The 14,515-nt window shown below is 45.5% G+C and overlaps 1 protein-coding gene across 1 annotated transcript in view; it reads left to right on the forward strand.

Annotated features, from left to right (window-relative positions):
- Window positions 1-14,515, forward strand: part of SPATA16 (spermatogenesis associated 16) — a 479,311-nt gene that overhangs the window by 250,462 nt on the left and 214,334 nt on the right. Inside the window, exon 6 of the mRNA XM_086942587.1 lies at window positions 7,185-7,332. Within this exon, the coding sequence (XP_086798713.1) occupies window positions 7,185-7,332 (148 nt within the window). The remainder of the gene's footprint in view (window positions 1-7,184; window positions 7,333-14,515) is intronic.

Below are 14,515 nucleotides of genomic sequence, written 5' to 3' on the forward strand. Positions count from 1 at the left end.
GGAAGTTAGCGTAGTTTGCCTAGCACACAGGGAGTTTACATCTTCCATGTGGAGGTCATTTATTAATTTCCCTGCCCAGGACCCTTGTGCCTCTTATGTCTGTCCTGGCCTGGAAAGTTGAGTGTCGGTCGCCATGCCCCCAATAGGGTGGGGTGCAGTGCCAGACTGGCCATAGCGGGCACCTGGCGTTTCCCCCCTAGGCCGCTCGGGTGGGGGCCGGTTTTGAGCTCCTCGTGGGCCGTTCTTGTTACCGGGGGCGGCAATATCGGCCCCCTGTAACTGAATTGGCCAAAACCAGCCCACGCAAACTGCTCAACTTCACTCCCCCTCGCCTCAGGGGGGGTGGCTGAGCAGGTTGCCAGGGCCGATTTCTGTTCCCAGTCCGGCCCTGGGGGGGTGAAAGCAGGGCTGGCTGCAGAACTGGTGGCGCCCTGTGCGACAATGTTTGTTGGCACCCCCCCATGACCACCTCACCACAGATTCCCTCACTACCAGCATTTGACAATTACCCCCATGTCTCCATAACCAATGTCTCTTATTTTCATTTATAGCAGTTTAAGGTGTCAGAAAACTTTACACACATTCGAGAAAGGGGGACGGTGGCAGCTTCCTCCCAGATCGTTGTGTGTGGCCTCTCAGGTTCCCAGGTGCCTCCGCTCTAGTATGCTGATTGTTTAAAGCGAAATAATTTTAATGCTAAATTTTAAATAACGCTGAATCACTTATTAATTGGGGAAGAGCTTTTCATTTGTCTGCTGTTTTAAACTGTATACTCCCACTCGGTGGGTGTGTTGGGAATTGCTCAGGACACTTGAATTGGGGGCATTTTACACTTACCCTAGCGCTAGGTTCTGTGCTCGGTCATCGGTCCTTCCCGCTCTGGTCCGACGCGGTAGTTATTACCGTTGCGCGGAGGGCGGGGAAGGTAGAGCCAGACACTTCCGCATTCCGCGTTTAGCGGTCTAGGGGCTGAGAATTCCTGTATAAAACTCTCATGCCCCAGCGACCGCGCAGCGGACGTGCGCAGTGGGCGCGCCACCGGCACGCCAAAGGCAAGCCCGTCTGCGCCCGTCTGTGGCAGGCCGGGGCATGGGGCCAGAACCCCTGGTTGATTTTAGGTAGGGTTAAAGTATGCTCGGCAGGAATTATTGGATATCTGTGTGGACGTAGAGAGCTGCTGTAGACACATGATGTACCCAGGAAAATTAGATGGAAATAAGAATTGCAGACATTGCCCATTTACACTGAATCCCTCTTTGAAGGCGAGGGATACTGGTCAGTCACTTAGCTGTGCCATGGTTAATAGTAGATCACTAAGGAAGCATCAAATAGAAATACATGACTATTTGGAGGATAGTCAGGTGGGAATTCTTTTTCTTACCGAGACATGGCTCGACGAGGAGTCAGGGCCAGAGATTCTAGAGGCACTTCCTGGTGGCTATTCAATCTGCAGAGTTGATAGGCCTAAGGAGAGGGGAGGAGGGATCGCTTTGATCCACCGGCGGAACATCCAATGTAATTTGGAGCCAGCTGAGATCACTAATTGTGAAGCAGGCTTCTTTTCTATATCAGCAGCCAACAACTGTGTGATTAAAGGCTATCTAGTATATAGACCCCCCAGGAGGAGCATCAGAATTTGTAGCTAGCCTTGTTCAAAATTGAACTTAGCCTGCCCTTAGATATGAAACGCTGCTCTTTCTGGGTGATTTGAACTTGCATCTGGATGACCCTTCTGATAGGGTAGCCCAGGAGCTTCACCAGGAGCTGGCAATTTTGCAGTTATCAATTAAATCTGTGCTCCCAACACATCAATTGGGACACCTCTTGGACCCTATTTTTTGTAACTGGGATACCATAGATATTGAACTACTGGTACCAGTTATATGGTCTGACCATTTCCTTATCCCCTTCCAGGTTACTGATATAGTAGATAAAATATCAGAGGAGATGGGAAGTAAGAGGAGACAAAGGAAGTGGGCGAGGTTCTCATATGAGAAGTTTGAAAGGGCCATGATGGAAGGTGGTCCACTCAGGGAAATCGAGATGGACTCAGCATGCGAGGCATTGGATAGGCGTATCTTGGAGGCTCTTGACAGTACCGCCCCTTGGTCAAGTAAAAAGCCTGAGAGACGTACTAAATCCGCTCTGTGGTTCTGTGCGGAACTAAGGGAGGTGAAAGCAGCTCGCAAACGCCTCGAGAGATGTTGGAGGAAGGATTATTCACCTATGTCGAGAATGGAATACAAATCCAGCCTTAGAGGCTACCATGCTCTGATTAGGAAAACTCGTACCTCTTACTACATAGCGAGGATAGAGAAGGCGGACAGCTCGATGAAGGAGATGTTCCTGGTCTACAAAGAGATATCCTCGCTGTCCACTATTGAAGTACCAGTAGTGGGCTCCGTGGCTTCTTGTAATCAAATAGCAGATTTTTTTAGCTAATAAGGTGGAAAAGATCTACGCTACCTTTCCGGCGGACGCCAGGAAGTGGCTGAGTGGTGAAGGGATGATTAATAGTGACCTAACTGAGACGGAGTACCTGACTAGGTTTAGGGTGCCAGCGGGTGATATGCTGAACAAGATAGCTTCCAGCATTAAGTCTGGCTCACCTAAAGACCCTGCCCCTGCTAAAATTCTTTGAGGGGGCAGTGTGATTTTAGAACCTTTTATCAGTCATTTGCTTGAACTTTAGTTTGGTTCAGGCAAGGTACCTAAAACCTGGAAGGAGGCAGTGGTGCTCCCTTTAAAAAAAAAACTGAATGTTAGTATAGAGCACTTAAACAATTTGCGTCCCATTTCCCTCCTGCCCTACTTTGCCAAGATTGCTGAGAAGGTGGTCAATTTACAATCGACCGCACATATTGAAATGCACAAATTGCTCCATACTACGCAATCAGGCTTTCGGGCTTCTCATTCCACGGAGTCTGCCTTACTCTTTTCTATGGAAAGCCTTCGCAGACATGTGGATGGAGGTCAAACAGCGGCGCTAATTCTTCTTGACTTGAGGGCCGCTTTTGACACTGTGGCAGACCATACCTTGCTGTAGTGTCTTAGTAGAGGAGGAGTGGTAGGCATGGCATGAAATGGCTGGAATCTTTCCTCCAGGACCGCAAGTTCCAAGTGGCACAGGTACCCTTCCGTTCTGATGCCTTTGCTCTGAAGCAGGGGGTCCCTCAGGGGTCTAGCCTCAGCCCTTCTCTTTTTAATCTTTATGTGACACGGGTGGCTCTGATCACCGAAAAATATGGGGTGGAAGTTGTGACATATGCCGACGACACTCAGCTGGTTGTGGCCCTTACACAACCAGCAGAGAGTGCCGCCGGTAACTTCTCCTCCTGCCTTCAAGACCTGGCGGTCTGGATGGCTAATAACTGCCTCCGACTTAACAGTGATAAAACCGAGGTACTGATTGTGGGAAAGGCTCCCTCTGTCTGGACGTCTGCTTGGTGGCCTCAGACACTTGGGCCTTTCCCTGTACTCAGTGATCAAGTGAGGAACCTAGGGGTATGGATAGACTCCAGGATCTCATTTTTTGTTGTTGTAAAGCTTTATTTCGACTTTTTTGTCTTAAAGCCATAAAACATTTTAAGAATACATTCAATTACATTCAAAAAACATGATCACTAAAAGTACAATAACTACGTCTGTAGTACATCAAGGGAAGTATCGTCAAGGGATATCTCATTTGACTATCATACCAGCCGTGTAGCGGGCATCTGTTTTTGCATCTTGCGGGGCCTAAGAAAGATCTTGGATTTACTCCCTATAACAGCTAGGAAATCATTGGTCCATGCTCTGGTAACTTCCAGACTGGACTATGGTAATGTCCTCTATTTGGGGGCCAACGTGAGATGCCTACAAAGGCTGCAGCGGATTCAAAATGCTGCTGCCCGGCTGGTTTTGAGGCTACCCAGGAGAGCTTCCTCAATCAATGCTTTGGAGACGTCACACTGGCTTACAGTCACGAAGCGGGTACAGTTTAAAGCCTTATGCGTCAGCCACCGGATTATTCAGGGGAAAGGCCCTCGCTTTCTTCTTAATCTTTTAACGCCCCACAACCCGACTCGGCAATTAAGATCCAGCGGTTCGGGCCTTGTTCAGGTGCCCAAAGTTAAAAGAGCCAGAATGGGGGGGCGCTCATTCCGGTTTTTGGCTGCCCGATTGTGGAATGGACTGCCCCCTAAGCTGCGGCTGGAAGCCTAGGAAATGGTATTCCGTAAAGAATTAAAAACCTACCTTTTCCCTAGAGGCTGCCTTTAAAGTCTGAGTATGTGGGGTGGGTCGCCTTGGGATGTATTTGAGTCAACACACTAGCATGGGGACACACTGTTAGTGTAACCAGGCGCTTTAGAAGCTCAGTTTACTTACTTACTTACTTACATTGCACAGAGACAATCATACACGTGTAAATCAGTGTATAGAAAATGTTATATAAGACAGGCCTACAAGGTGTAGGAGTAATATGTCATGCAAATTGATTTTGAGTAAAGTTAGGGGTATTCTTTATGAATAAGAATTGATTTCTACTCAATTTAACCCTATTTGCAATATTAGGTTAAGGAAAGACTGGACACAAAGACACGTAGCTGTAATATATTCCTTGCAGTTTGCATGCAGCTCTTTGACAACGGTTGATAGCTCACTACCCTATATCAGGATTTTAGCTTTTAAACTGCAAGTAATAAAATGAGATCGCTGACAAAAGCGATTGCCCATTGACCTATTTATAGTGTATGCACTTTGTGATCTGAATGGGACACGTTCTTTGCAGCAGGCATATTAACCCTTTGCACTAGGATGAGTCAAAACGTCCTCCACATGACAAAGCTCTGGTCTCTCTCCAGGAAGAACGTTAATCACCAGAGTTATCGTGACATTTTTATTGATGCTTGAAAATTGCTGGTACAAGGAAATTGTCATCTGGTGCTTTTGAAACAATAGATATGGCCCCCACATCCCAAGTCAGCGCCCGGTGCGGGTGCACAGATCGCACCGCCCTAGAGACGGCCCTGGGTAAAAGTCACTATGACTAAACATGCCTTCTGGTCGACGGGCCCTCAAGTCTTGGGTTTTCTGAAGCGAAGCAAGCTGAAACCAGTGTTTAATTTGTGAAAGAATTTACTTGCCAAAGTCCTTTTCTGAAGGCCACTGCAGCCTGCACCACCCATGCCCTGCCAGCACTGCCAATGACAATACCAACATAACACCTAACCATCGCACTCCTACAAGTGTGACTATTCGGGCTATTTCAGACCACACAAACCACTTAATAAACTCAGTTGTTGGGCTTATTTGAAAATTAAAAAGACAGCGCCAACATGTGGTGTGCAGTCACTAGAACTGGTGCTAACAGTTAAGTGCTGGTACTGTTAACTACCGGCACAAAAAGTGCCAGTACTGTTAACTATTGTCACAAAGCATTGGCTGAAACTACACCATCAGAAACCCTCCGTTTCTCCCACCTCGAAATGGGGCGGGAGAACCCTAAGTATGGCGAGAGGGGGCACCTACTCTGTTTTGGCAGATGTTCTACATCCACAATACTCCGGGCTTTAAGTGGGATGAAAAAACTGGGGGGATCTCTCAAAGGTGCATGGCCAATTTAATTAAGGGCGTGGCTTAAACGCGTAGGCTGAAAATCTGTGATTGGCATATCGTGCCGCCGACTTGTATTTTGCTGTTTCTATCATTGCATCCAGATATCTGATATAAGTAACATCATACCTACCTATCAAGGAGAGCAGCGGTAGACTCCTTAACTTGTGCCCAGCTTGGTCAAAGACAGTAGCGGCTACTACCGGATGGGGTGGTTGGGCGGGTGGAGTGGGGGGATTAATTAACACAAAAAAACGTAACAGAAAACTGCCGTCCGTCGCTTCCCCTGCATCCTCTTCCCCTTCCTGCAGTCCGGCCGGCAGCAGGAATCACCCAGCACACATGCGCCCCAGAGCCAATCACAAAAGCTGTAATGAGGCGTTGTGATTAGTCTGAGCACCACGGATCGGCACTTAGACTTGAACAGGGAGCCTGTGCATGTTCATCACCAGGCTGTATAATGCAGCCAAGTAGGAACTTGCAAAGTGTGCATGAACTGTTTGGTCGGCCCAAGAGTGCTGGCAAAACCATTCATGTGCACTCTGGGAGTGCAAACCACTCCTCCCCTGCTCTGGCCAGCCCTGTACCATACTGCACACAGGTTGCATGCAGTAGGAAAAATCAAATAACAATAGCGATACGTTATTGTCATTTTATTTTTCCTTTTTTTTGTAGTGGGGCAACGCTCCTCCACCTTAGCAGAGGAGCCGCCACTGAAGGGACTGAAGTGGAAGTCATGTGGAGGAGAGAGGGTAGTGGGTGCTACAGTGCATAATTTCGGAAAAGATAAGTGCCATACCTTTTTCAGGAAGCCACTGCAACGTACACTGGCCCATTGCTTTTGTCAGCCCCACCTATGACAGAACCAACATAACTACTGACCACAAAACCTTACAAGTGTGACAATTGAGACTATTCCTTGGCCCAAAGTTGTAGGAATGACATGGAAGGCAGGTAATAGTCATTTTAATGTACATTGAATTCATAACCAACTGTTGTTATGCTCATCTCTATATTAGACAAACAGCGACACAATGTGGCAGACTGCCTTAAGTGCTGGTGTTGACAATTAAGTGCTGGGCTGAGCACAGGAAACCACTGGCTCACTTTAAGCACTGGCACTTTGGATACCATGGAGGGTGTGATTGGGAGAAGAAAGCGAGGGTGAAAGGGGGGAGAAGGGGGGTTTTGATCCAAATCTTGGTGTCCACAGCAGTGTAACACAAAATTATGGGGCCCCCTGCAAAATGATGTGAGTGGTCCTGAGTATCCCATATTTCACAGATATTCATTAGTCTTGGTTTGAATTCATTTGGCTCCCCCTGAAGAGGTGCCCGCCCCCCTACATTCCTGGGGCAGCAAGGTCCTGCTTTACCCCCCTGGCCTGGACCATGTTTCGGTAACTCTTTAACACATCAAATAAAAGGATGGGTTGCAAATATATTGAACTTTTTTACTCCTTTTTCTATAGCTTAATTCCAATGTAACTTATCATTCATTAAAAAAAATAACTATCAGTTCAGGTTGTTGGTTACATGACGCACCAGTACCCCCACCTTTTTGTCACCTTATGTTTCTATATCTTGCAGGCTATGATCGAAGAAGCCATCACCAGAACGGAAACTTTCTCGGTGATGTACACCCCCTTTGCGATTAAATTAAAGGCGGACAAAAGTGAAAAAGTGAAAGAGGTTTTTGCAAAACAGCATCCCAGTTACGTGGAGTACGTGTACACAGGTATGGCATTTTTATCACAGATGGCATGGTCACTGTGCTGTTGAGAAGGTTACTTCTAGTGAATAAGGCAAGAAACTTGGGGCCTCATTTATGAAAAGTGACGCATCGCTGCGAGAAAACAGCGATGCATCACTTTTCATTGCGCCCTCCTTGCGACCCCAAAAATGCGTCATATTTACAATATGACGCATCATTGCGCAAGGACTTACAGATACATCAGTATTTCTGACGTATCTGTAAGAGCAAAAGTGATGCATTGCTGGAGTGTGTAACAAAAGTGACGCAACTCCAGCAATGCGTCCTTTCACATGGGACAAGCCCCATGTGAAAGGGCCTGCGTCAGTCTTATGCCTGCTGTGAGGCAGGCGCAAGATTTTGACGCAATGGCATCCTAGAAGTGACGCAGTGAAATCTCATAGATTTCACTGCGTCACTTGTACGACCCTTCCTTGCGTCAATACGCCCCCCTTGCATACATTATACCTGGCGCAGGTATAATGTGGCGCAGGGGTTTACAAAGTGACGCATCTACCTACATGCGTCACTTTGTAAATACGGCGCAACAAGGCTCATTTTTTACGCCATTGGTGCGTCACAAAAAGTGACGCACCGGCGGCGTAAAAGTGACGCACAGCCTCATAAATGAGGCCCTTGGGACGGCATGGCATGTTCCTGCTACAGTAGTCTGAGCTTCACCTGTTTGCGATTCTGTCATAACTGTTGTAAGCTGGGGACAGAGGAAGGAGGTAGATCACTGAGGGGTACAGACTCCCTCTTTAAATGCGTTGTGCATTGTTTTGTGTATGTAAATAATGTGAACTCATTCAGGGCAACATAGTGTTGATCTTAGATAGTTAAAATTAAGGGCCTCATTTACATGTTTTTGTCGCAGGGCAGCACTGCATTTCTTCTTAGAAAGAGGAAAAAACGCCTCCACTGGGAGGGGAATAGTTCCCAGGTTTAAGTGATTTTGTACATCTGGGAATGTGTCAATTTGCATGGGTATTGCGTGGGAGCGGGAAAAAACCTTTAGATCGCTGATTTTACTCCGCAATACAGTCACAACGTGGTCGTTACAACAACCACATTGTAACCACGCAGTGCCATAACTACGCATGTCATTACATCGACTTGCAGTAGATGGCGCTCTAACATAAGGAATAGTATAGTTTACTATTCCAACACTTTCCCTACTGTTATGTAGGCTGGAGTTGAGATAGTAAATTATACATTTCTAATGTTACTGCGCCCTTAACTGCAAATCGATGTAATGACTTGTGTAGTAATGGCATTGAGTGGTTACATCGCGGTCGTTGTAATGACCGCGTTGTGATTGAATTGCGGAGTAAAATCTGCGTTGTAAACATGCAAATTCCATGGGAATACCCACTGCCACATCCATGACACACCTCCCTGACACATTGTGAGGCAACGCAGCGTCTTGCGCTGCTTTGCCTTACACTATATCTACGAGGCCATGAAAAGCCACACACAGTGGCTTTGTGTGGCTTTGTAGATATGGGTCTGCACTCTGCACTGTCGGAGCATCAAAAGAAAAAGCGACGCTACAGTGGCATTGGCCTCTTGTAAGTGAGGCCCTAAGTTTCAATAAAGACAGAAAAAGAGAACAAACACAGGATGGTGTGGAATATTACTCCACTGAAATTTAGGCAGATGTAAGGGCACACTGCAGGTTCTTGTTTAGGCAAGATGGAGCTGGTCTGCATTTTTTGTTGATTCTATCCTCGACTAAAACGTTTTTGAAAGGAAATCTTGGGGCATATTACCAAGCAATAGCGATAATTATCGCTATTGCTTGGTTAGAGACAAAAATGTACCGCTGAGCTGCGGTGATTTTTATCGCAGATAAACCTTGGTATTACCAAGGTTTATCGCAAATGCGATAAAAATCGGCCGCAATGCATGAATATCGCTGAAAAGTCAGCGATATTCATGCATTACCGAGCCAATGCTCTTAGCCATGTTATCCACCTCCCATTGAATAACATGGCTAAGAACTGCTCAGGGCAGGTGTTAGCTTTTGGAGATATTCGCGCTTAGCGCGAATATCTCCAAAAGTTGGTAATAGGAGATAGCGATGTTAGCGACTGTTTCCAGTCGCTAACATCTTGGTACACCCACTTTGCATGTCATTAGTGATAAATATCACTGACATGCAAAGTGGGGCCCAAGATGGTCACTATCTCCTACTAGCTGTAGCTAACTGGTGTTAGCGACAGCTAGGTAATAGGGAGATAATTTCATCTCCGCTTTCTTGGCTTTTAAAGCCAAAAAAGCGGAGATAAACCCCCTTGATAATATGCCCCGAAGTCATGTGAGTTGGGCTCAGGGATACCGTAGATGACTTAAACCTGAAACAGTCTTGCTAGGCATACAGCCTATTGAATTTATACATTTATCAATGTCAAATTGGAAAATAATTACCAATAAGTTAAGGGCAGTGTCAATTAATGGCTAGTTTTGCTAATTGAATTACTGACTAAGAAGTTTTTGTTGATTAAGCGCAGGTTTAAAAAAAAGAAATTTTGAGTGTACTTGGCCATAACTCTCTGTGCCTATCCAGAGGGCTCCATTAGAGGAGGGACATTGTCTCATTTGAAGTAAAAGGGATTCTGTAACAGGTTTATGACTACAAATAAATACCAATAAAATACAATTGAATTAAAAAAGGGAACATTTTTCAGGTAGGCTAGCTCTTTTGATGTTTTCCTTCACTCTACATCTTTGCTAATGTCAGGTTTCCCCATACCATGGACTCCCCAAAGGACGGTTCAAAAAGCCTAGCTTCATCTGATCTTCTATAGTTCCCCTTCCTAGACTGTTGTGCGTCTCAGAACTCTCCCAGGATAAGTTCCCATACGTTTTAAATAAGCAATTCTTTTGCAAATTTAAAATGTCATTTTAAATATGCAATTCTTGTTTTCAATGCATAGATATGTATCTGTTCAAAAATTGGCAGGCACAATGATCCGAGAGTGTGAATCCTCAACCAAAAATCAAGGCGACGTGGAAAATATGTTTTTGGGGCTGGTATAAGGATTTACAGGTCTGGCAAATATCTTAATATCTTCTTGTTGCTCGGGTGTCATCTTGCATGTCATCTCTAAAAACGCTTCTTTTGTTTCTTTTTTTTAAAGTTTTCAGAGTAAATTACTCTTTAACCAGTTTCTGAAAGCTTTTTCACTTTCTTCATTGCATTTAAACAGTTGTCTTGTAGACTTACTTGATCTTTAGTCAACATTAATTATTTTAAATCTCTAGGTAGTATATATATCCATATCCTCAATGAATTTTAAACTCCATTGGGCTCTTTGTCGTTTAGGGTTAATTAATTGTAAAAAAAGAATGTTTAGTTGAAATTAATTAAATGGAAAAAACTCTGAGAAATTGAGGAAAGATGACCCGGTGGCCACTTGTACGTTGGTCATTTAGGAACCACTGCCCCACAAAATCCAGTAACTGGCATACCTACAATTTTTCCCCAAATGAAAAGGCAATGTTGAGTTTTAGAAAGGCAATGGCTTAAATCTTAACCCCCTCAGACCAGACAGCTTGCTGTGTTCACACCAGAAACCACACATATATATGCACGAAGGCAAAAGAATATTGCTATTCTCACATTACCGAATCCTCCAACTTTTCCAAGCAACTTTGCCACGTCTACAAGGAACTTGGGGCCATATTAGCAAGGAATTGCAATGATTATCGCAAAGCGCGCTTAGCGCTGTATTTTTTATCGCTGGTTTACATCGCGGAGGTAACGCGTTATTATCAACGTTTATCTCCAAGGCGATAATAAACCAGCTATAGCGGCGATTCTTCCGCAATAACGCGGGAATCCCAGCGCTGAATTCCCATCACTAAGGAAAAGGTAGCTAATAGGCAGGTGAGGATTCAGCTATAGAATCCACCTCCCATAGAAAACAATGGCTAAGTCAGGATTGTGGCAGGTGTTAAAATCCAGCGATAAACGCGGTTAGCGTGCATTTTTTTATTGCTTTGCGGGCCTTGGTAATAGGCGGAAGGTGTGTTTGCGACTGCTTTCAGTCGCTTTCAAGTTGGGAACGCCTCCTTTGCATGTCATTAGAGATAAATATTGCTGACATGCAAAGCGGCGCCCAAAACAGTCGCTTTCGCCATAAAGCTGTCGCTAACAGTTGTTAGCGACAGCTTGCTGATAGGGCGATAAAAATATCACCCCTTTAGCTGCAAAAATGCAGCTAAAGCGGCGATACTGCTCTTGCTAATATGCCCCTTGGATCTAACAGAGGCCTTAAAAAGCTGCTGCTCCTGCTTCTGACTTCTGCTTCACAATTATGTCATTCTTGTCCAACAAAATGGACTCTCTATGAGCCTAATTCACTATTACCAGAGATTACTCCCAAGTATATTGTAATTGTTTTCCCACCCTCGGCAGCAATCACGTTCTAAGAGATTTTTTTGCCTGCCATGGAATCAGAAGTCAAGAACACCTGGACCACTGTCACCACTCTGACCTGGGATCCTGCCAACTCCAAAGCAAACGTCATCAGTTTTAAACTCCTGGCTTTGTTATTAATCATCAAAACTAAATAAATAGTTCCTTAGCAAGTAGGAATATCATACAGACCTGTAATCATGCCATCACCTCCATTTGAAAGAAATTTGTATTAGAATATTGGAATGTTGGAAGCTCCATTGAAAACAATGGAGTGCCCCCGGGTTCTAGTAGCTGATAGAAGCCCGGAGCTCCAACATTCCAATGTTGTAGTTCACAACTGTTGCTGTGAACAACTGTTGCTGTGAACAAAAGCTTCACCGAGCCCAAGACGATTTAAATCCCCTCGGGCTCCGTGAGGCCTTTGTTCTACAAATTAGACCATTCTGCCCTCTAGGGACAGAATGCTCTAAGAGCCTTAGAGCCCTCTGTAGCGGGCTATCCTAGCCATTAAAGGTCTGCTCCCTTGTTATACTGCGCTAGATCCTACAATAGATTTATATTCAGCCTCCCATGTCTGTTAATGTTCCTAAAACTGTGGTTTCACACAAATTCTCCTTCCGTTGGTAATCCAATGGACACCGCAGTGACTTACAGTCTGGATTCAGTCTGCAATGAAGCACAGAAACCACTCTCTTAAACATCAAAAATGAGTTCCTTTCTGCCTCAGACTGTGGCCACCCCTTTATACATTTACTACCTGATCTCCTGCCTTTGACATCATTAACCACCAGTTACTTATCAATCTGTTGGCAACCTTTGCTGGTATTGGAAGCATTGCTTTGGTCTGGATCTCCTCTTTCCTGAAAACCATATGCATCAAGAATAATTGGGCACCTTCCTCTCACTAACATCCACCAGGGCGTTTCCCAAGACTCTGATTTCTTTCCCATTTTATTTATGCCTCTGTGGCCCCCTTGGCAATCGTCCTTGACTCCCATAGGATTAGGGATCAAATATACACTGATGACACACAAAATCCACCTATAGCCCAAAGAAAACCCTAGCAACTTCCTCACATTATTCTATTATCTCTTGCATACTCATATGTGACGCAAAATAACTAGCTATGATTTAATGGTGAAATGAATGGAGTTCTTCTCTTAGACTTGTCATCCTGTCCTCTCTCTCTTTCTAGCCCTTGACCCAAGGATTTGCTGGCTCTCCCCTTACCCTGGTGAACCAAACATGCAACCTCTGTTTGATCTGCAATAGACATCTCTGACCTCTCCACAATTAAGTGCAGTCTACAGAACCACAATCTTCCATCTTAGACAACTAAAAGTGATCACAGCATTTTTAAATTGCTCACAGATAATTGCTTCTAAACTTGTGGTGGTCATGTGCCGTCTGAAGTATTGTACCACTCTCTATGCAGGTCTGCCCATCTTATGCCTCTCTAAGATCCAGAGAGTACAAACCAATGCTCCTCGACGTGTCTACAGCCCTAAACGTGATGACCATGTTACCTCTGCTCTTTATTCACTCCAATGGTGTTACTCAGCCTGTTCGTATCGCAGCAGGAAAAAGACCGATTTGCATATGGCTAGGTCCACACTGAGATACCATGGTGGTAAAAGAATGATGCTTCCCCAAGCGAAATCCAGTATTTAAAAAGCGGATTCCAGTATTTAGACTTATTACAAGCATTTCTCCCATCACCTATTGTGTGTTTGATGTACCATAACATATTGTCGATGTTGCGTCCACCCAAGTAACATGGGTCGCTTTGTGGCCTCGCCCACATTCCCCTGGGGGTCAGACACTCCCACAGTACACCACATTTTAAAAACAGAGCATCCTGATTGTCCAAGAGGGCTTTTTTCCCATTGGCCCCCTTGGTACTGAGCTATCTGATTGGTTGGCCGCAGCATCAACAGGAATGTTGCTGTCCCCATTTTAAGACGTGCGTACTCGCCCACTTCTCCTGAGTTTTGAAAAACAAAAATGTATAAGGTGACAGAGTAGGGGTACCCTGACCTCTTGACCGTTGTCGAGGGGGGGCTTAGAAGCACCCCCTCTGGGGGCCAGATCATAAAACAAATGATTTTACGTTGCTGGCCCCTCAGTACAACCTCTGGACCCAGCGAGGCCATCCACATGCCGCGGGACAGTGCAAGTGTTAAAAAGTGAAGCTTGCACCATCCCACGGTACCTACCTTGGAGGGCTGCTTGTGGCAGTAACAAAAAATATGAAACGAAAATGTTAAATGTGTGGTATCCACCACAAATTTAAAATTTTTGTTTCATATTTTTGGGGCGCTGCTTGACTGTTGGAGGTTAGCAGAAACCCACCCACAGGAGATTGAGCAAATGACCTGGCTGCGGGCTGGGCCTTGCAACCAAGACCCTGCTGCTCACACCTGTGGTCCGTGTGTGGTGGGGATTGGCTTTCCATGGGAGTTGGGCCATGTTCTGTGGTCAACACCTTGCCACGCACGGCTAAAGGAATGTGCAGCTTGGGGTTTGCTGCCCATGAGGGAATCGGCACCAGTGACGACTGCTGCCATATAAAGTGTGGGGGGGGGGGGGGGGCGGGGGGAATAATACAAATTAAATAAAAAAGACTTACCTAACTCTGCTGTTTCGATGCTCTTCTGCCGCCGCCTCGGTGTCCCTTTGCAATGCAGCACACAGTTCAGGCTCCCAGCCACCCCACCCAATCCTGACGCTGCTGTCATGATA

Source organism: Lissotriton vulgaris, chromosome 11 (genome assembly GCF_964263255.1).
Source record: "Lissotriton vulgaris chromosome 11, aLisVul1.2, whole genome shotgun sequence".
NCBI classification, from domain to species: Eukaryota; Metazoa; Chordata; class Amphibia; order Caudata; family Salamandridae; genus Lissotriton; species Lissotriton vulgaris.